This window comes from Alnus glutinosa, chromosome 10 (genome assembly GCF_958979055.1).
Source record: "Alnus glutinosa chromosome 10, dhAlnGlut1.1, whole genome shotgun sequence".
Lineage (NCBI taxonomy): Eukaryota > Viridiplantae > Streptophyta > Magnoliopsida > Fagales > Betulaceae > Alnus > Alnus glutinosa.
This window is the reverse complement of record NC_084895.1, coordinates 18,732,152-18,754,865: the sequence shown is the minus strand read 5'-3', so window position 1 is coordinate 18,754,865 and position 22,714 is coordinate 18,732,152. Positions and strand designations below refer to the sequence as shown.

The following is a 22,714-nucleotide window of genomic DNA, read 5'->3' as shown; positions in this document are numbered from 1 at the left end:
AATATCATATCTTTAAAATTTTCTCTTCTTGATGGCATTGGCAGCGATGTTGCTCTGCTATACTAACATTTAAGTACACAACATAAAGTAACATATTTACAAATAAGTTGAAGGAGGGAAAAAATTTAAAACATTTTCCCTTACATTAACACCAATGCACAATCGCTCTAAATTATCATAAAACAATAAACAATCCATAACTTGTCAAATATGAATTGGACATTTTTGTTGTGATCTAGGTGTGGACAGCATTGAATGTGAAGGAGATTCATTGCAGATCATCAAAGCCGTTTCTTCCTCGGGTCATTCTTTGGACAGAATTGGACATTTTCTGGATGCTCTCAAACTTAAGGCAGCTTCACTATCAACTTGCAAATGGAATCACTGCTTAAGGGAGGCTAATGAAGTGGCTCATCTTCTAGCTAGAAGAGCTTCTTTAAGATGTTTCTCTCATGTATGGGTTGAGTCTATGCCTTTGTTTATAGCCTCAGCTTCTTTTAGAGACTTTAAGGGTCTATAGACTGTAATGGTCTTTTATTAATGAGAAGTTTTCCCTTTGTTCAAAAAAAAAAAAAAAAAACTTGTCAAATCAATAATCATTACAAAACATTAAATGTCCTAACATTTATCACTTTCCAGTTTACTCATATCTTACACTTACCTAAGCACCGACATTCAATATCCATGTGATTTACACCCAATTGCACTTCTCTATAGCATTACATTTTCTCACTCTCAATTGTTGCATTAACCTGAGCTCCTATTCATTTGCCATCTTTATTATATTGTTTAGCATTGTCTTTCTCTTTCTCTATAATTAACATTTACAAGTGAAAGGATGAGTTCACGACTTAGCGAGTAAACAACAAGTCAAATGTAATACTCGGAACAATTAAAGACCAATGAAAGTTAGAGTTAAGACAATATAATAAAAACATTGGTATAGAGAATGTCCCGATAAGAATCAACTAAGAACAACAAGACTTATAGGTGTTAGATTAACTAGGAGTGAGGTATTCATGTCTAGCAACTTAGGAAAATTCAAAGAGAAAAACATCATGTTCGAATGGTAGGTATTCCATTCGAACGGGGCAGAGTGCCACATGTCAGCTAGGAGCGTGTGCAAGCAAACGAATAGCCAGGATCAAATATTGAGCAATCGCATTTGAACGGTATAACATACCATTTGAATGGAACACCATTTTCACGTGTCAACAATTGTGCGACTTAGGTGAAACGCAACACAACTCTACACATAATAAATGTGTAACTTGATATTGTTCAAACGGTATAATGTGTAGTTCAATCAGAACAACATCTTCATATATAAACAATTGTGCATATTTGTGAGGCATGGCGCGATTTAATGCGGATTAAATGCGACTGACATGTGTTGTTCGATCGAAAGAATATCCCTTTGAATTAGAGTGTATAGTAGGCAAAATTTTGTCTATTAATTAAACGCCTAAACCTAAAGAGAAGAATTACGTTTTTTTCTCTCAATTATTTAATCCAACACACCGAGGGTTTGTGTGAGGGAGTTTGGGAGAGTGAAGGATAGTGTTATTATGACAACAAATAGAGAGAGATAAAAGCCAAGGAATGCTCAAGGGGAAAGCTTGACTAGAAGCTCAAAGAGGTATAATTTTCTTACGCCCTCTTTCTCTCAATTTTAACTTGCTTAAGTTCGCGGATTCGTAAATGTTGTTGTTATGGTTGAGAGGTTTGAGAGGTTGTTGGAATAATAGAGTTGAGCATTGAAAATAATGAAATGCTCAACCCTTATTATTTAGGGAAAAATACAATTTATCTCTCCAATGTTTCACCTCTATTTCAATCTTGTCTTCAAAATGTAAAAAATTGCAATGCACCACAACCAAGTTTTAAAAATTTTAAATGTTGCCCATTCGTTACTTAAGTCCGTCATTTTTTTATGGAGATAGACCCACGTGCGACGCACATGGGTTTTTAAGAGCAATTCATCCCGAAATATCACTTAAAAAAATCAATTTTTTTTTCCCTTAAAAAAAATAAATTACTACCTTATTGTCAATGTCTCCTTCAAACTACTACCTCATTGTTAGTATCCTGCCCAAACTACCAATTGTGTTAATGTCTCCCATAAACTACCAAAACATGCCAATGTCTCCCCTTAATGACAAAAATGCCCTTCATAAAATTATTAATTTTTTTTTAGAAAAAAAATTTAAAAAATATAAAATAACAAAAATTTATATAAAAAAAACAAAAAACAAAAAATAACACTGGTTTTTCTGTTTTTATAATTTTCAGATATTTTTCTGTTTTTATAAATTTTTTGTTTTAATTTTTTTTTCTTTATTTATTTATTTGTTTTTATTTTGTTTTAATTTTTTTTCGAATTTATAATGACATTTTTGTCATATTGAACAAAATTTATGGTCATTTTTGTCTTTTTGTTGGTCTTAGGGGAGATATTGACATTTTTTTTTTTTTTTTTTTTTTATAGGTTGAGGGGGGACATTGACACAATTGATAGTTTGGAGGACATTGACAATTGAGTAATAGACTAAAAAAAGTAAATTAAAAAATATTTGGGGGTGGTCGAAGCCACCCCAGGAACCATTTGAGGGTGGCTGGCCACTCCCATTTGGCCATGGGGGTGATTGTGGCCAGGTAGGGGTGGCCGGGCCACCACCTAAGGGTTTGGGGTAGCTTAGGCCACCCCTAGGCTGACCGAATGGGGGTGGCTCAATTTTTATATTTTTTTAGTAGCTTTTATTTTATTTTATTTTTAAATAATTTTTTTAAGGAATATTTTAGGAATAATTGCTCTTAAAAACTCACGCGCATCGCACGTGGGTTTATTTTCTTTAAAAAGACGGACTTAAGTAATTGATGGGCAGCATTGAAACTTTTTAAAACTTGGCTAGAGTCCATTGCAATTTTTTTTCACTTTGAATGCAATATTAAAAAAAATGTGAAACATTGGAGGGTATAGTGCATTTTTTTCCCTATTATTTAAAAAATAAAATAAAATAACATTTTTTTAGAGAAGTGGCCACACAACCACCCCCAACGTGTCAGGAATAGTCATGCGGCCACCCAGACCAGATAAGGGTGGCCACACGACTGCCTCAACCAACTGAGGGTGGCTGTGTGGCCACTTCGATCAGATCGAAGTGGGTGTGCAACCACCTCATTCGTCAAAAGTGGACATATAACCATTTTTTATAAATAAGGAATTAGCTCTACACTTATTTGTGTTTTCTCAAAATTAACATGTTTGGTATTTATTTATGGGTTAAATACATTTTTTACTCATTGTGGTTTAACAACTTTTTTTTTTTTTTTTACATAGATTTTAATTTGTATCATAAATAAGGGTGGGCACGGGGCGGGGCGGATTTTCGGCATTTTTGCCCTCGCCCGCAACTCTGCAGGTTCAGGAAATCCTACCCGTGGTCACAAATTTGATCACTCTAGCGATAGCTGCAGGGTCGCCACAGGGGGGGGTGAGGTGGGGCGGATTCTGCGGGTGCTTGTTTCACGGGTTTTGGTTTATGGCCATAAATGATGTTTATAGTCTCTACCCAAGTAGGAACCACAAGAAACTAATTTGTAGGCTATACCAAAATATTTACAAATTTAGATAAATACTATGGCATTTGGGTAGCATTTGCTGCAGTTGGAGACTTTGAGCAGTGAATGAACTTGACATGGCCACGATCGTGCTTGTTGCATCCACCGTTCATGCACTTGAAAGCCTGCATAAATAAAACCATAGAGGGAGAGAGAGAGAGAGACCATGGTTGCGAGGGCAGAGAGTAAGGTGAAATTTGAATCCTACGAGTTGCCGGCTCTGGAGATTGATGGGGTGGGCTTAACCGACGCAGAACTAGGGAAGGGAAAATGAAGAAAGAAGTGAGGGGGGAGGAGAAAATGAAGAGTGGCGTAGGGAAAGAACTCGAAGAAGAAAGGGGAAGAAACTAGAAAGAAAGAAGAAAGGGGAAGAACCTAGAAAATGAAGAGCGATGCAGGGGGGTTGGGGTTTTTTTTTTTTTGTTCTTAAATTAGGGTTATTGCAGGGCGGGGCGGGTACCCTAGGTAAAAAAACTATAACCCTGAAACCACCCCTCCCCGCATAGTTTTACTAAATACCAAATCGTGTTTCCAAATTTTCTACCAAAAACCGGTAGGGGCGAGGTGATTCAATTCCTGCAGGGCGGTGCGATTCTTGCGGCTTATGCTCACTCCTAATCATAGATGGTACCTTACTTATAGTTAAAAATTGATATGGTACCTTTGTCCAACTTACATCCATAAATTGATGGAAGTTCGCATCAATACCCTTAAAAAATAGATACGTGTCCCTATATATATACATGTTTAGAAAAAAGAGGGGTGTCTAAGCCACCTTTATGGTCGGTCTAGGGGTGGTTTAACCATCATCATGGACCTTGAGGGTGGCTCATTTTATCAAAAAGGGTGGCTCGAGCCACTTTGTTTTTTTTAAAAAAAAAATAATAATAATAATGTTTTTTAATATTTTTTTCTAGGAGATATAGGGACACGTGTATGTTTTTGAAGGGTATTGACACGAGCTTTCGTCAATTTATGTACAAAAGTTGGACGGAGGTATCATATCAATTTTTAGTCATAAATGAGGTACATTTACAATACAAATTGAAACATAGGTGGAAAAAAATAAAGTTGTTAAGGGGGTCAAGGGTATTTAACCCTTAAAAACATAACTAAAATAAATTTCTTAAGCGAACCCCATAAAAAAAAATTATTTAAATATAAATGACACCTAAAAACACTTGTCACCTTTATATTTAATCAAAACACTATTTCAAAAAAAAAAAAAAGTTTCTTTTTTAACATTTTTGAAAACACTTATCACCTTTATATTTTTGATAACAATGATAAGTAACGCTATATGCAATATTCGTATCTCCCTAAATTTGACATGACTTTTAAAATTACTATTTAATTTAAGATGAATCACCATTAAATATATTGATCAAATAATGATTTTAAAAGTCATGTCACTTTTTAGGGATAAGAGGGGATATGAGTCTTGCAATGGGTTGGAAATCCCACCAAATCGTTAAAGGATAACCTGAATGCGGTCTGTTTAGTTAAACGAGTCAAACCATTCAATTTGATACGACCCGCGAGTGACCCGACATGACCCACTTGACTTGTTTAATAAATGGGTTACAAATGAGTCAACTCATTTGATATTTTTAGACCTAAAAACGACATGTTTAACCTGTATTTATTGTATATATATAAAAAAAAGAGTTTAATTTTATAAATGGGTTAGTGGGTCAACTTGCGGGTCAAGCGAGTTGACCTGTGATTGACCTGTTTATTAAACAGGTTAAGCGAGTCGACTCATTTATGCCAAACTCCAACCCTTTAATGTCATATTGAGTTTGCGGGTCGTATAAAAAATTATTAGCTTATGACTTACATATAGTATTTCTCATTTTTGATTATATAAAAAAGAGTAATGCTATAAATTATGGCCTTGTTCGGCAAACCCTCAACCCCACTCCCCCACTTTTTTTTTTTTTAAAAAATCAACTTCAAAGCCTTCAATTATTTTTTTTCCCACTTTTTATATCACATCAATAATTTTTTTTTTTTTATTACTATTTGAACAAAAAGCCCACTACAAAACATCTTGTTTGACAAACCATTCCCAACTCTCCATCTTTTTCTTTTCACTTCTCCAAAATAAATTAAATAAAAAACATTCTAACTTTTTTACATTTTTTTATATCACATCAATCATATTTTATTACCAAAACTTTTTCACTTTTCTATAAAACATTCTCAAATTTTATATCACATCAATCACTTATTATTATACAATACACAAATATTCTACAACATAATTACTTACCAAACATACCCATAACCTTTTAACTTTTACTTACAAAAACATTTATAGCTTACTTATATTTTATATCACATAAATCACTTTTTATTACTATTAAAAAAAATCAGCTCAAAAACTTTACCAAACACATTCTATATGTTTATTTCACTATGCTGAAACGATAGTTTAGCTCTTCAACCTGTCATTGTTAAAAATAAAAAAATGCAAAGATTGGTTGGTATTGTTATAACGTGAATAATTGTGGAATAAAAATGTTATTTATATAATTATTTTAAAAAAATTATAAAAAATATTTGATGGTCCCACAATAATGGCACGGGGATTGTGGTTGTACCACCACGCAAACATGCGTAACACATCGTATAAATCCCGCCGGTAACTCGCTCATTTCCTACACAAGCAACCCAGTCGTCCTTGCTCTGTAAAACGCTCTCAGACGCAGAACCTCGCCTTTCCTCTCTGTTCTTGACGATTCTACATCCCTTCGAATCTCCGAATTCCCTCACCCGATCTTCTTCTCACAAACTAAGTCTCCCTCTCACTCTCTGCAAACCCTTAACCCTAGGATTCAATCACTGGCCACCATGTTGAAGTTTTCGTCAACGGCGTCGAATCAGATTCGGTACCTGCTCCAGATCCTCGACGAATCCAACGCTGACTCTGTTCTTTGCGAGCTCCGTGAGGTATTCCTCCCCTCTCCTTCTGTCTCTCTCTCTGCATGTATGTGTATATATGAATATATGTTTTTATTCATAAAATGCTCTGCCTTTTAGGTTGTAATATCATAATCATGTTACGTTTGCCTTGTTGGTTTAGCCGGAAACCAAATTATTTCACTATCTCGAGGTGTCTAGGTTGATTTTTTTTTCTTCAATTTAATAATTTTATTTTTGTGGATTTCGCTTGCTTCTTTCTGTTTCTATGACCCTTATTTAAATAGGTTGAGTCTGACTAAACATTGGATTAAATAGACTTGAGAGTGGGTTGACTCCAATGACTGGTTAAGGGGGAAAAGATTAAGAGATAATTTTGATGGGTATTTGCAAATTCAATTTGGCAACTCATTGATTTATTTATTTTGAGGAAGTAGTTAGCTTATCTTGTGGATAACTGTGTGATTGGTAATGAAGTTTGAAAATTGTTACTGAATGCCTTTGGTCGTATATAGATGACAATTAAGACAGCAGAGACTGGACATCTGGCGGGTCCCGGATGCTAAAGTGGATAGTGTTGATAGTGAATTCGGGCTTAACCCGTGAATGTAATCATGATGGATGAATAGATTAATGAATGCATTTCCTAGATGGATAATCTTGATAATGAATGCAATTACTTGTTTGTTATTTTTTTTCTAAGTTTCTTATGGTGTGTTTGGATACCGAAAAGAAACCTTATTCTTTTCGGGTTTTTTTTTTTTTCAAAACCCAAAAACCCGCATTCAACCGGCAATAAATCCGAATAAAAACCCGAATTCCATTACTTTTCAAATGTTCAACTCGAATTTCGACGCCATAAATGCCACGAAAAACAAATAGCTTTTTTGGGACATTGTAGACCCACCCCCCAAAGACGCGTACAAGCTATTAATGCCATGGTCTATCTTCCATGTAATTCGGTCACACCATCCTCGTATGCGTGGATGATTGAAAGCCTTTGGATAAAAACTGTATATTTATAGCCTTTGGATTAATATGCTGTATATTATTTGTCATCTGAATCGTCCATTTCTTGCGTACACTGTCTGAGTAATCACACCTTATAACTACCCATTTTCACTATATATGTGTATGCATGTCTCTTCAGCTTTTTCCACTCCCGATGCGTCAGACGTCATTATGGCTTTTATTAGTTCACAGTGTAAAACTTGTACACCATATTCATAGTTTGACTTAATATTAGCCTTTGGATGCGTAAATTGTAGACGATTTTTCATCCGAACCGTCCAATGGATTCAAACATCGGCCATGTGCCCACACCCTATAACTCCCCATTTTCACGGAAACCGTGCGGACGGGTATTTCGAATTTATGTTTAGCTATTGTGTGGTGTGCGTATATACGTTAATTTGAGCTTGGAAATATCAACCGCCAGATGAAAGGGTCTTTCTGATCCAACGGTTTGAAAAATTAAAAATATATCCACCTAACGAGCTTAGCGTCTGACAGGCTGCACCAGATTATATCAGTGTTGTATTGCTTCAATAATTTTTTTTTTGTCGTGGGGTAGCTTATTTTAGTTTTATTATTTTTTTAATTTTTTAATTAATTTTAATTAAGTATCAAATTTTCCTTTTAATAGTCATTTTTTTAATTATTATACTTATTTCAATCATAATTTCACACTATTTTTCATAATACCAATCATTATACGCAACTTTTTATACCTCAAATAATTTCCTACCATTAAAAAACACTACTTTTCAATCTAAAAAATTCAACACCCAAACACAATTTCAAAAAAAACTCTAAACTCTATTTGCCTAGAAATTCGTAAAGAGAATAAGAATTCAATTCTGATTTCAAAAATTTAATACCCAAACAGACCATTAATTTTCAAGATGTATGTGAGTTGTGAGAAATCATTTTGCTGGAATTAAAATTTTAAAATATTATGCCTATGTATTACATGTCTCTCTTCCTCCTTCCGACGAGTGTTGCTAATCGCATTAAGAAGATCCAATAGGATTTCTTGTTGGTTGGGTTAGGTGAAGAGTTTAAATATCACTTGGTTAGTTGGTCCAAGGTTTGTTCACCGATCTCTGAGGGAGGGTTGGGTATCAAGAATTTGATGGTGTTCAATTGTGCTCTCTTAGGTTAATGGTTGTGGTGCTTTGGGCTTGAGAGAGAGGCTCGGTGGAGAGTAGCGGTGGACTCTAAATGTGGCAGTTTAAGAGGAGGTTGGTGCTCTCTTGAGCCTACATGAGCTTTTGGGGCGGGGTTGTGGAAGAATATTAGGATAGGGTGAGATTTATTTATTTATTTTTTTCCTTTCCGCTTTACCATATTTGAGGTGGGGGATGGTTCCAGAATAAGCTTTTGGCATGACAAGTGGTGTGGGGAAGTGACTTTAAAGGTAGTTTTCCCAGCTTTATATGGTCTTGGTTGTACAAAGGACGCCTTTATTGCTTCTAATTTGGAGTTTTTGGGCGGCTTCAACAAGTAGGATGTGAGCTTCACTAGAGTGGCACATGATTGATTGGTAGATGTTTTTGCCTCTTTTCTCCAGGTGTTACATTCAATTAGAATGAGAAGAGGATGTGTAGATTAGTTGTGGTGGGCTCCTTCCAAGAGAGGATTGTTCAAGGTCAAATCCTTTTATTGCTCTCTGGGTTCTTCTGAAGGTAGTTGCTTTCATTGGAAGAGTGTATGGTAGACTCATGCTCCTTTGAGGGCGGTCTTTTTTGCGTGGTCAGCGGCTCAAGGCAAGATCCTCACCTTGGATAATTAGGAGGCGGCACATCATCTTGATGGACAGATGTTGCATGTGCAAGAGGAATGGGGAGTTTGTGGACCACCTTCTTCATTGCGATGTGGCTTCCACTATTTGAAGTTTTTTTCTTCTTGTGGTGGGCTCCTTCCAAAAGAGGATTGTTCAAGGTAAAATCCTTTTATTGCTCTCTGGCTTCTTCTGAAGGTAGCTGCTTCCACTGGAAGAGTGTATGGCAGACTCAGGCTCCTTTGAGGGCGGTATTTTTTGCGTGGTCAGCGGCTCTAGGCAAGATCCTCACCTTGGATAATTAGGAGGCGGCACATCATCTTGATGGACAGATATTGCATGTGCAAGGCGAATGGGGAGTTTGTGGACCACCTTCTTCATTGCGATGTGGCTTCCACTATTTGGCTTCTTCTTCTTCCTTTTTTTTTTTTTTTCCCCAGTCTTTTTAAGGTGTCTTGGTTATGCCTAGATGTGTTGTTGATTTGTATGCCTGCTGGTGGTCCTCTAGTAGGCCTAGGAGTGCTATGGTGTGGAAAATAGTGCCTACGTGCCTCTTTTAGTGTTTATGGAAGGAAATGAATGATAGAAGCTTTGAGAATAGGGAGAGGACTATGGGGAAAATTATATCTTTGTTCTTTGAAAATTTATATTTTTGGACTGCGGCATATGTGTCTCCTCTGACTTTCTTGTTTGCTTTGCTCTTTCTAGTTAGGTGGTTCATTTTGTATACTTCTTGTATACTTAGGGTGCCTTGCTCTTTCAATGAGATTGGTTTATTACTTGTCATTTTTCTTTTTCTTAAAGGTAGAAATATCATTCTCTTTGTTTAATTGGTGGAGACTGCTTGCATGCACACGTTGTTTCTTAATAACTATGCCTCTCATGTTGGGAATATTTGAAGGACTAGTACCTTTGGTAGCTGAATTGTGGAAGGAGTCTGTTGTACATATATGACTCATTTCAACATGCAAACTTTCAAGTTCCCAAAGTTTGAATTCATTGGTTTGGAAGGTATCTGTCTTTGAAGTTGATTTAAATCCATCTGTGGAGTTCAAAGACCCTATTTGTGGATAGAACTAGGGCTGTAAATGAACAAGTCCGTTCGACAACCCGCTCATATAAACTCGACTCAAATTTGGTTCGTTTAATAAATGAGATGATCCTGAACACAAAATTAGGCTTGATTATTAAACGAGCTATACTCATAAATTCGGCTCAACTCGTATAAGCTCATATAATTTCATTTTTATTATTTTTTTATAGTATTATTTTAATTTCGTAATTAGAACATCTTAAGAAAAGATGATTTTTCTTTCTAATATAGGAGATATAACTTGAATTTTTGTTATTGTGAGTCTTGATATAGATATATGTGTGTGTGCGCGCGCGCGATGAATTGATATACATACTATAAAGCATACATATAAACTCGAGATTGGACTATTTAAGATTGAAATTAATTTATTTAATTAACTCGAATGATAAAATATTAACAATATTTTTTTTTTGATAAGTAAGAAGATTTTATTAAAAAAGCGTAAAGCGCCCTAAGTACACAATAAAATATTAACAATATTTAATTAACTAATAATTAGTATGGATTTATGAAAAAATAAACAATTATGATATTTACTTTATATAAAGAATGAATAAGTTAATTGAACAACTCGTGAACAAGTTCGAGTTCGTTTGACAAATAAATGAGCCGAGCTTGAGCAAATTATCTAGCTCGGTAATAAGTTTGAGTTCGGTTCGTGTTCGTGTTCGAAAAAAATTAAATGAATAGAGTTTGAACATTTCAATACTCAGCTCGATGATAGCCCTATATAGAACATTTATGTGGTGTTACTTCTAGATTCATTTTACTGGTGATTTAGGAACTCAAGCCCCTTCCAAAACAAATAAGTAGATTAATTAGATCGTATATGTGACACCTCAGAAAGTTAGTCAGTGTCAAATTGGGTGGGTGGATTGCCCACATTGAGTGGGTGAATTATAAATGTGTTTGAGTGCTAAGTTCCACATTAGTTTTTTACTAGTTGAAATTGAGCTTTATAAATGATTTTAAGGAGCTCCAATTGTGACTTGATTAGTTTTTTTTGGAGTAATATCGTAGGTGTGGTTAGCGCTTTTCCTGAATCGTTATGGTATGAGTTTAATACTAATCACCATTCAACCTTTTACATTGCATAGTAAACCAAGGTGCATCAAGAGCAATTATCTGAGAGTTGAATGTACTGACCTTATAGGAGGTGGTATTGGACACTGAGACAGTAGAGTAAGGAAAGGATAGTATTGCCACGAGTGATACGGTGCAATGCTCTACATTGCATTATAAACCCGTGAAGTACAAACTTGATGATATGCTAGCAAAGAAGGATAGGGAAGATTGAGTAATCTTTTGAAAAATTTAATAGGTTCAGACAAGTTATTTGTGTGAATACATTCTTGGTATAGAGAATTACTAGATTGCTAATGATATTGGGTCTTTAAACCTTAGAAAGGAGAGTGATTTTATTAGAAGAATGAAAAATGGAACTACTGCTACTACTTGATTACCATAAGTTTCATACTTGGTCCTTGAAAATGAGCTAGAGAAAATGAAACAAAAGAAAGAAAATGAAGAAAGCTGGGTGACTCTATGGTGTTATTGATAAACAAGGTAGAAGATTGGCCGGAAATGTAACTTATACAGGCTTTTGAGCTGAAAAGTCACCATGGATACAATCTGCATGTATCTTTTTTTTGGTTAGTAAACCAATCTCATTAAAAAATGTAAAGGGTGTGCAACCCAAGTATACAAGAGAATCATCCAACTAAAAAGGAAATGAAGAAGAACACATATCAATAAATTCTAAGAATACTTATCAAAAAAATAAATTCTAAGAAAAATAAATCTTTTCTTACCTATCAAAAAAAATTCTAAGAAATTTGAAAAGAGAGAACAATTATGAGCAACCATCCAAACATAGAGAGATTTGAGCTTAATGGCTTTTAACTCTAACACTGTATTTTTGGACGCATAACACTCTGTATCTTTGGACAGTTGCTTTTGTTTATTTTTTGGGATTAGTTATCATGATTTTCTTGTTCTTTTTGTTCCTTCTAGCTAGGTATTTTCTCTTATATACTTTTTGTACATTTGGGGTGCCTTACACTTTTAATAATATCTCGATTACTTATAAAAAAAAAACCTCTAAACACTATCCTTTCACAATCTTCGAAGTTTCGAGCATTATGCTCTTTCCAAATACGCCACATTAGACACAGAGGAATGCTTATATCTTATTAAGATTGTTTTTAGGTTAGAATCTCTCAAAGTTAAAGCTATGTCAAATAATTCCTTGCATGAATTTGGTCTTCTCGTATATTTCAGATGCATTGACATATCAGGAAAAAGGCAGTCTAAGCACAGATATTTATGTTTTATCAAAATAGTTTCTGGGTTTGTTGGTTAAAGTTGGATACAATTAATAGAATTCAACTGCCTTTTTTTTTTCCCCCACTAGACGTATTAAATAAAAATGCCCCGCGGCGAGAGGCTTTTTACTATTTAAAGAAGGAATATGATGTTGAATTTTTGAATATATGGTAGTTGGAAGAAAGATGTTTGAGCAACCAGGCCTTGTAAATTGTAAGAGCTGTTTGTTTTCATAGTTTGTTCTGCATGAAAAAAGATAACTATGGGCTGCTTTTCCTGGCAATAAGGAAAGGAAGAAGCTATAAAGCTTTTAATCCAAGATAGATAAAAGTGTGTAAAAGACATACTTGTGTGAGTTGAATTACTGCTGAATCAGATATTATAAACATCATTTCTGTCCCCAACTTCCTTTTAAGGTTGTTGTGCTAGTGGATTTATCTATTGAATTCATAGGTGAAGGCGATAATGAGCTCCAATAGGTCTTTGCGTGTATTTTTTATTTTTTTATGCCTTGGTTCTAAATAATTGATGAGGTTCAAACCTTAGCACCAGGTCCATTCCTTAGGAAACTGGTAATTATATGTAAAATCTGTTAACTTGATTTCTATTATGCAGTATATTCCATACATAAATTTGCTGGCAATCATTAAAAACTTGATTTCTATTATGCAGTATATTTCAGACATAACTTTGCTGGCAATCATTTATTTATTTATTTATTTTATTTTTATCTTTTACACTCCCATTTTGAGGGGGTTTCTGAAATTTATGGCCTGTGTAACTGCTAGTCAAGCCTCTGTAAACAGTTAATTTCTTATATTTTTACTCGAGATAAATTTGGAAGTGATGATAGTCTGTTCAAGTAGTAAAAGAAATTCATAAAGCAGATCCAAATTAATTGGAATAAGGTTTTATGAGTTTCACCTATGCATTTCAATGAACTTATCATAAGAATAAAAAAAATAAAAAAAGTCTATGCATTTCAATGGATAACAAGCTGATATGGTCTATTTCTTTTTGGCAGTTTGTTGAATATGGAGTTGAGGGAAGCATTATGCTGCTCCAAACATGCATGGATCAACTGAACTTTTTTGGCACAGACTCAAAGAACATGCAGCTGGAATCAGTTGTTGCATCAATTTTTAGATACCTGTTGGACAAACCAAATTTCAGCACAGTGTTTTTTGAGTCACTAAGGAACACAGAGATCAATGAAGGAACTCTAGGGAATTTCTCTGATGCACTGCACCTGTCTGTGTCTGAAAAAATTGCCATTGGTCTTGCTCTATCAGATTCTGAAAACCTTGAAGCCAGAATGAGTGGTAAGTTTCAATTTCAAGTGGAAGTAAAATCTGGATGCCAGAATGCATTCATGCGTGGTATGTTTCCTTTGCACTTATTATCGTGTGTTTGCATTGCACCTTTTAATAGGGGATTTTTTTTTTGGTTATCTAGGCAAAAGTTTTTGTATGGCTCAGATTGAGGAATTGTGTGCCAATCCTGTTTTACTGAACTCTTCTGAGCGAATTCAGAACATTGTTATGTTCCTCCAGCGGTCTGAGGCCCTTTCCAAGCATGTAGATTCCTTTATGCAGATGTTATCTTTTGTGCAGTCGAATGATGTTGCCCCATTTGTTTTAACTCCATTTCTTTCAGATGAATTGCGTGAGGCCAATTTTCTAAGGTGACAATCTTTCTCTAATTTTATTTCTTCTAGAATAGTTGTGCAGTTGATTAAAAAGCTGCCCTGTCCATTTGTTTATTGATTTGAAAGGTATCATCTATTTAATAACTTTAATTGTTATTTTTGCAACAGGAATATGGATTTGTTCCATGACTGTGCAGAAGATGATTTTGATTCTATTTTAGCAGAAATGGAGAAGGAAATGAGCATGGGGGATATTATGAAGGAACTAGGTTATGGGTGCACAGTTAATGCATCACAGTGCAAAGAGATTTTATCTCTGTTCTTGCCACTGACCGAGATTACTCTGTCTAAAATACTTGGCACAATTGCCCGCACTCAAGCTGGTCTTGAGGACAATCAGAACATGCTTTCAACGTTTAACTTGGCTCTTGGTTGCAGCACTTTGTCTGATCTGCAATCCTTGAACTCCTGGAATATTGATGTTCTCATAGATGCAATCAAGCAACTTGTGAGTTTATTTTTGGTTCTTTTTGCTACATTTTTTTTTAAAAAAAAATTGTAATGATTGCTAGTTTGTATATGTGTCCTTTGTACCTAAGTATGTATGCTGAATACAGGCTCCTGATACCAATTGGATACGAGTTATTGAAAATATGGACCATGAGGGGTTCTGCTTTCCTAATCAGGAGGCATTCTCGTTTTTTATGACTGTATATAAGCGCGCGTGCCAGGTATTTTTTTAGTACATGTGCAGAGTTACAGGCACATCAGATATGTTGTAAGATAAATATTTGAATTTCATATGAGAAACATGTTAGTTCTGAATCTTTGGATTGAGCTATGCAGGAGCCATTCCCTCTTCATGCCATTTGTGGCTCTGTTTGGAAGAATACCGAGGGTCAGCTATCTTTTCTTAAATATGCTGTTTCAGCACCACCAGAAGTATTTACATTTGCCCATTCTGCAAGGCAGCTGGTATGATGCCATATGTATCCAATTGTTACTTCTTTCCTCACGCTATCTCTTTTTGATTGTTGTGAATAACTGATAGTTGTTGCAGGCCGATATTGATGCAGTGCATGGCCATAAGCTGCAACTTGGACATGCTAATCATGCGTGGTTGTGTCTTGACCTTTTGGATGTGCTATGTCAACTGGCTGAGAGGGGTCATGCCACTTCTGTTCGGTTGATCATTGAATATCCTATTAAACACTGTCCTGAAGTCTTACTTCTTGGGATGGCACACGTTAATGTACTTTTGTTTGTTTTTTTTTATTCATTCGTTGATGGTTTTCATCAGTTTTCAAATATTCTTTATTGGTTAATAAATTTTGCATGTGTTATGCAGACTGCTTATAACCTCCTCCAGTTTGAAGTGTCCTTAAATGTTTTCCCCGTTATAGTAAAAAATGCCATGAATAGTGGAATGATTCTTCACCTCTGGCATGTTAATCCCAATTTGGTGTTGCGGGGATTTATAGATTCTATCAACTTTGATCCAGACTGCATGACTAGAATATTGGAGATCTGCCAAGAGCTAAAGGTAAATTTTGAGTGAACTCATGGTTGATTGCCTTCCTGTTTGTGTGTCGCATTATATTGCTTATAAACTCAAAAGTTAAACAATATGGTTGTAGTATCAGTCTGATGATCTCCTCAAAGAACATGAAATACTGTCTGATTTTGTGAAGTTTCCATTGTGCTTTAGTTTTTCATTTTTTGGAACTTCTTTTATCCGGATATACCCTTTTGTATGTCTAATGCTTTTGGCATTACTAGATTATTTATATCTCCTGTTTCTGTACTCATTGCTCTTATCCACTATGCAGATTGTATCAGCAGTGTTAGATATGGTTCCTTCTTCTTATGGCATCAGATTGGCAGCTCTTGCGTCAAGAAAAGAACTTGTAGACCTTGAGAAGTGGCTCAGTTATAATTTAAATACATATAAAGATATTTTCTTTGAGGTAATAATTGGTTGCCCCTGCATCTGCTGCCTTTTATATAGTGCAGATAACTGTGAGAATGCCACGTTTTGGTACATTTTAAATATCCCCCTCTATCCCAAAAATGAATATCTTGGTTTCAAATGTTACAATTTTTTTTTTTTTGTAAAGATTAATAAGTGCAATAATTTTTTTAAATGCCCTTGACCCTCAATTAGAGGTTGGCTAATGTAACCGGTTGGTTTTTTTGAATAGGTAGGGGTAATATGGGAAGTAAGTACTTTGACTCGTTGAAAATGGTGCTCATTTTGGAACATCCCAAAAGGAAAGCAAAAAGTGACATTAGGACGAAGAAGTTTTATCTCTGTTTGTTAATGTGTTTTGGAGTGTGATTTTTGTTTTTGGTTTGAAAAAGAGTTCTAATGTGACATAAATGTGAAAACAATTTTTGTGTTTTTAGGAGTATTTTGTCTTTGGGTTATTTGTTAATGTTTTTGTTTTGAGAAGAGAAAACGAAAGACAAAAAACAAGAATCTTAACAAACGGAGCCTTTATTTTTGTTATTAGTAAAAACATTTGTAGCTACTGTATGAAAAATATGGTTTACATGCATAGTTTGACCTTTCAGGAGTGCCTCAGCTTCTTGAAGGATATTCAATTTGGTGGATCACAGGATTTTTCCACCAAAACATTCCATCATTCTGGTGCCGTCTTGAATCTCTATGTAGAGACTAGTTCTACCTTCTTGAAGGTTCTTCTTCTGCAACTTGGTCAATCTGTCAATCCACATGCAGTATTGTTCTCGATTATCTGGAACTTTGTTCTGTATTTTTTTACTGCAGGTCCTTAAAGTTCATACAGGCTTGATTAGCTCTAGTCAGCTTGCTGAGGAGGTGGAAAAGCTGCATGCAACAACTATGGATTCTAATCCAAGGTTGCAGAATGGTGGGGCTACAGATTCTTCAACGTCTGATGGATATGCAGAAGATATTGAGGCTGAAGCAAACTCTTACTTCCAACAGATGTTTTCTGGTCAGTTGACCATTGAAGCAATGGTTCAAATGCTTGCTCGATTCAAGGAATCCTCTGTGAGAAGGTGTAATACCTGTTAAATCTTTTTCACCTGGTTACTTGGTATCTCTGACTATTCTTGTACTATTAGATACCCTTCCAGGTTTTGAAAGCTTACTCTGTCTTTGTCATGGTACTTTTACCCGACTGAGATATGGCTATCCGTTCTTATATATCTGATGGCATGTTCCCATCAAGACTAATTGTCTTTCCATGTTTTAGCCTTAGGAAAACGAGGTCTAAGTGGGTTTTTTTGGTCTTTGGAATTTTGTTGTGCCAATTTATTATTTTCCAAAATGGGTAAAATCTATTTAAGGGAACTTTTTGCTCAAATCTTCTGTTGTCACCTGTTTTCACATTAAATTTTATTTTCTTTCTAATTTGGAATTAACATTTCAAGGGTCTTCCGCACCATCTGACAGGGAACAATTAATTTTTGAGTGCATGATTGCAAATCTGTTCGAGGAGTACAGATTCTTCCCCAAGTATCCCGAGAGGCAGCTCAAAATTGCTGCAGTTCTGTTTGGTGAGTTTCATAATAAAATTTGTAGATGACTCTTAACTCAACTATAATGACCCTTTCCCTTTCCCTTTTTACTCGGAGAAAAAAAAAACTGTTACATACATAATAAAATTTGCTAACTTCATATCCTCTTATTGTACTCCGATTAACCACATTGAAACAGCTTGAGTTAATATGCTACACGAGCACTTTTAAATTTCGGCATCATTCCTCTTGTGAATAAAACCATGCCTTTTGTCTTTGGAGAGAGAGAGAGAGAGAGAAATCTGCCTTTTTGTGCATATCTCATTTCCAGTAAAGGGTCTTGTGAATAAAACCATGCCTTTTGTCTTTGGACTTTTGCTATGATAATCTGCAGCAATAACATTTGCATTTACTCCACTCATATCTTGAGGATGTAGTCCGACAGATTTAACTTTAGCACATACCAGAGAGATATCAGAATTTGAGGCCTACTTCCCACATGTAGCTGTCTTTTTTAGTAGAACCTCCTTGAAAGTTGAAGATCATCAGTTTCTGAAAACACCCTCTCTTTGTCCTTATGGTGACAATTAACTACAGCGTAGGAGTCACTACATTGTTAGAAATACCTTGACTCACTACTCTGGTGAATCATGTCTCTTCAGTAGATCTTCTAATGGTGACTGTGTTGAATGTGCTCAGTTCTATATGGTTATGCAATTTGGATTTATATGATATATGCAAGTTGTATTTTGTTTTTCATGTCTTCAGCTGTACATCGACTTCATCAAATATATTTTTAACCCGATTTTAATTGCAATGATGTATGTTATTCAGCTTTTGGATTATTAAGACACCTTTTTACATTGTTAGAGCTGTTTTATGTCTTTAAATTGATTTTTCTTTTGCGTTATCACCATGGTTCTTAACCATATCTCAGGCTCTGTTATCAAGCACCAGCTTGTAACTCATCTCACACTTGGGATTGCTCTGCGTGGTGTTTTAGATGCATTACGCAAACCTGCAGATTCAAAAGTTGGTATCATTTCTCATTGAGTGACTTTTCTTTCATCGGTTTTTGTTATATGATATTAATGGTGGTTTATTTTTGTGCAGATGTTTGTGTTTGGGACTCTGGCTTTGGAGCAGTTTGTAGATCGTCTGATTGAGTGGCCACAATATTGCAATCATATCTTACAGATATCCCATCTACGTGGAACTCATTCAGATATTGTTGCTTTCATCGAACAGGCTCTTGCGAGGATTTCATCAGGCCATTCAGACACGGATGGAGGCAGCCATGCTTCTGTTGTTAATCACCATGGCTCCGCTCAGGCTACCTCAGGAAATCTGGAGGTATATAGTGATTGTCGCTTGACCTGTGTCATGCATCTGAACTTAATTGAAAATAAAGTTAAAGAGGAGTAGACTTCCATAAGGCTATTCCGATTTGCAAAATTACGTTTGGAAAAATTCTATACAAATTGGAGAATGGATTGTTTGAGGATGTTTCAATCAATCAAACAAATTCAATTCCTAGTAATTCATTCTCTATAATGCATTATCGACCATAATGTGTTGAGTATGAACTGAGGGACCCTTTCACTTAGCTAAACCAGCTATTCAGTTGATTTGTGTACTGAATAATAAATGCTTTTTGTTTTTATATGCTGGGTCATGACTGCAGTTAAATAGCTCTAGCATCATACAACCTGGGCAGCAACTTTCGTCCCCACTGCAGCTTCAACCGAGAAGTGAAAGTCTTGAGGACCGTCATAAAGCAGCTGTAGCATCATCTAATGACGGGAAACCACTCTTATCTTCTGTAGGGCAATCTTCAGCTGTTCATTTAGGTGATGCTTCTAGTATTCAGAAGGTAACTCCCATTCTCTCTCTCTTCCCTTCTGGCCAGCACTCTTCTGTATCATTATTATTCCCCTTCTAAGTACTGTTCCTTCTATTGCTAAAAAAATTGCAGTTACAGAATGCTGTAAGTGCTCCGCCAATGCTTTCTTCTTCATCTGGTTTTGTTCGTCCTCCTCGAGCAGTTACTTCTACCAGTAATTTTCTTTTACTTAATATATAATGCTTTCTTCTTTATAAGTTGCAATATGCTATTAGGTCTTTGTTTTAGCTAAATGCATCATCACTTTAGTCATACTTATGTAATGTAATTTTACAGGATTTGGCTCTGCTCTAAACATTGAAACACTTGTTGCTGCGGCCGAGAAAAGAGAAACTCCCATAGAGGTACTCAATTCCACATTCTGTAACTTCTACTGAAAAATGTTCAGGTGGTGCAAGCCCAATGCATGTTAGGTTTAGTTGAAGATTTGCAACATATTTAGCATTTGACAATACGTGTACTACAATGGCAGTTTGAAACTATTTATGTTTTTTGAAATTTTGTGCTTGGAGACTTTCCCTTGTTTGATCTATTTTATCTTGGCAGTGTGTCATATATGTGCTTCCATTATTATAAGATTAATATTCATGTCCATTATTATATCATCCAAGTTAGTTTTCATGTATTTCAAGTGCAACTAAGTTCTGAATTCTTCAATCGGGTTAAGTTAATTTTGACACTCACAATGTTGGTCTGGTAGTCGAGGTAAACTGTGTTTGTGCTGATATGAAAGGTGTGATTTCTGGTACTCTAGATATGCCATGTTTGGTTTAGCATTCTTGGCCTCTCACTCTCTAAATACAATCTGTACTTAGTCTCTTACTTATCAAAAAAAAATACAGTCTGTACTTAGTAATCGAGATATCATTAAAAGTTTAAGGCGCCCTCAAATACACACATGAAGTATACAAGAGAAAACACCTAGCTAGAAGAAGAAAAAAGAACAAGAAAATCATGAAAACTTAGAACCAAAGGAGAAACATAAGTAGTTGTCTACAAATAAAGAGTATTGAAGAAAGAAAACTTAAGCTCCTCATCGTCCTCTTGTGATCTTCAAAACTCTTATCATTCATTTCCCCCCAAATACACCATAAAAGACAAGAAGACACCATCTTACACACAACAGCACTTCGAGTGCTACCAACAGTCCACCAACATGCATACAAGTCAATAATTCGTGTAGGCATAACCCAAGAAAGCCTAAAGCAATTGAAGAAAGCATTCCATAAAGCACACGACACCTCACAATGGAAAAGAAGATGATCCACAGACTCCCCATTCCTCCTACACATGCAGCACCTATCAACCACTATGACATGTTGGTTTCTAAGATTGTTCATGATAAGCATCTTTCTTAGGGCCGTTGACCAAGAAAAAAAGCCGCCCTTAAAGAAGCCTTTGTTTGCCAAATACTCTTCTAATGGAAAATAAAGCCTCCTTACAACCCAAGATACTGAAGAAAGATCTAACATCAAACAATCCTCTTTTAGAGGGGCCCCAACAAAGCTTGTCTTCACCTACCCATCTCCTTTTGACTGAATACAAGAAGCTAAAGAAGGAAGCAAACACATCAACTTCTCAATCATGAGCCATTCTGACAAAACTAATGTTCTACCGATTGGAACCACCATAGAGCTCCACGTGAGCTGCTACGAAAGCATCCTTCACACGTAATACCATATAAAATCGGAAAGGCTTCCTTAAAGGCCTTGTCCCCACACCACAAAGCATGTCAGAATCTAACTTTGGACCCATCTCCCACCACAAATCTGGTATGACTTGAAAACTTCCCCTAATCCCTCTTAATATTCTTCCATAGCCCTACTCCATACACCCCAAGAGCCTTATAAGAACACCCACCCCACGAACTGCCAAATTTGGAGTCCACCACAACTCTCCACCAAGCCTGTTTCTCATGCACATAGCGCTATAACCATTTCCCTAAGAGAGTATGATTGAACATCAGCAAGTTCTGAACCCCTAAACCTCCCTCATCGATCAGGGAACAAACCTTAGACCAGCTTGCCAGATGAAATTTGAACTCTTCTACTTATCAAATATTTGAACTCTCTCCTAGCTCACCCCAAAGGAAATCACGTTGAAGCTTTTCAATACAGTTTGCAACACCCACAAGGAGAGAGGGAAGAGGAACATGAAATACGTAGGAAAATTGAGAAGTGTGCTCTTGATGAGGGTAACCCTACCACCTTTAGACAAATACCTCATTTTTCAACTGGCCCACCGATGCTCTATCTTTTTATTAACCTCGTCTCAAATAGACTTGGCCAACTGATAATGTTTAGTGAGGGAGAGGAGAGGCTCTCCTCCCTCCCTCCTCCTCATCCTCTTTTGGTTCCCTTCCAGTCTTGGTCCTCTAGTGGTTTTTCTTCTTCTTTTTGGTCTTTTAGTTTTGTGATTCTCTGCATCTTGGGAGTAGATCTACGCTGGTTGGGTCATCTTCTGTGCACACGAGCCCCACCCGAGGCCTTGCCGGCTTGTTCCGGTCTTAACCGTCGACATCGATTCTGTGGTTGGCCACCGCGCCGGTGTGCGTGGCTGATTGGTTCTTTTGCATCTTGGGATGTAGATCTATGGTGTTTGGGACCTCCTCCCATGCATGTGCCTCACCGGGGGACTCTTCGTCGTATTCTGGCTCTACCCCGGCGTCGGCGCAGCTGCGGGTGGCCACCACGCCGAGGGAGTTTATGAAGCTTGGGAGTTAGATCTACGATGTTTGGGACCTTTTCACCGCGCACACGCCTCTCTAATGGCTTCTCCGGCAGATTCCGCACCTTTCCAATGGCTTCTCTGGCAGTTTTCGCGCCGCTCAGTGGTGCCACGTGCCACGTCCCACCGCCATTGCAATTTTTTTCCCCTGTTGCTCCGGCTTTTCCTTTGTATTTTGGGTTT

General features: G+C 36.3%; 1 protein-coding gene across 3 annotated transcripts in view; it reads left to right on the top strand.

Annotated features, from left to right (window-relative positions):
* The first annotated feature begins 6,301 nt into the window (after positions 1-6,301).
* LOC133879752 (uncharacterized) overlaps positions 6,302-22,714 on the top strand; it is a 43,461-nt gene continuing 27,048 nt past the window's right edge. For all 3 annotated transcript variants that reach the window (XM_062318517.1, XM_062318516.1, XM_062318515.1), the window contains exons 1-17: positions 6,302-6,576; positions 13,774-14,071; positions 14,205-14,433; positions 14,566-14,905; positions 15,015-15,128; positions 15,244-15,372; positions 15,458-15,649; positions 15,746-15,940; positions 16,227-16,364; positions 16,972-17,094; positions 17,186-17,439; positions 17,837-17,940; positions 18,839-18,933; positions 19,015-19,254; positions 19,586-19,774; positions 19,877-19,958; positions 20,081-20,148. In XM_062318517.1, coding sequence (XP_062174501.1) covers positions 6,478-6,576; positions 13,774-14,071; positions 14,205-14,433; positions 14,566-14,905; positions 15,015-15,128; positions 15,244-15,372; positions 15,458-15,649; positions 15,746-15,940; positions 16,227-16,364; positions 16,972-17,094; positions 17,186-17,439; positions 17,837-17,940; positions 18,839-18,933; positions 19,015-19,254; positions 19,586-19,774; positions 19,877-19,958; positions 20,081-20,148 — 2,889 coding nt within the window. In that variant the 5' untranslated portion in view covers positions 6,302-6,477. The remainder of the gene's footprint in view (positions 6,577-13,773; positions 14,072-14,204; positions 14,434-14,565; positions 14,906-15,014; positions 15,129-15,243; positions 15,373-15,457; positions 15,650-15,745; positions 15,941-16,226; positions 16,365-16,971; positions 17,095-17,185; positions 17,440-17,836; positions 17,941-18,838; positions 18,934-19,014; positions 19,255-19,585; positions 19,775-19,876; positions 19,959-20,080; positions 20,149-22,714) is intronic.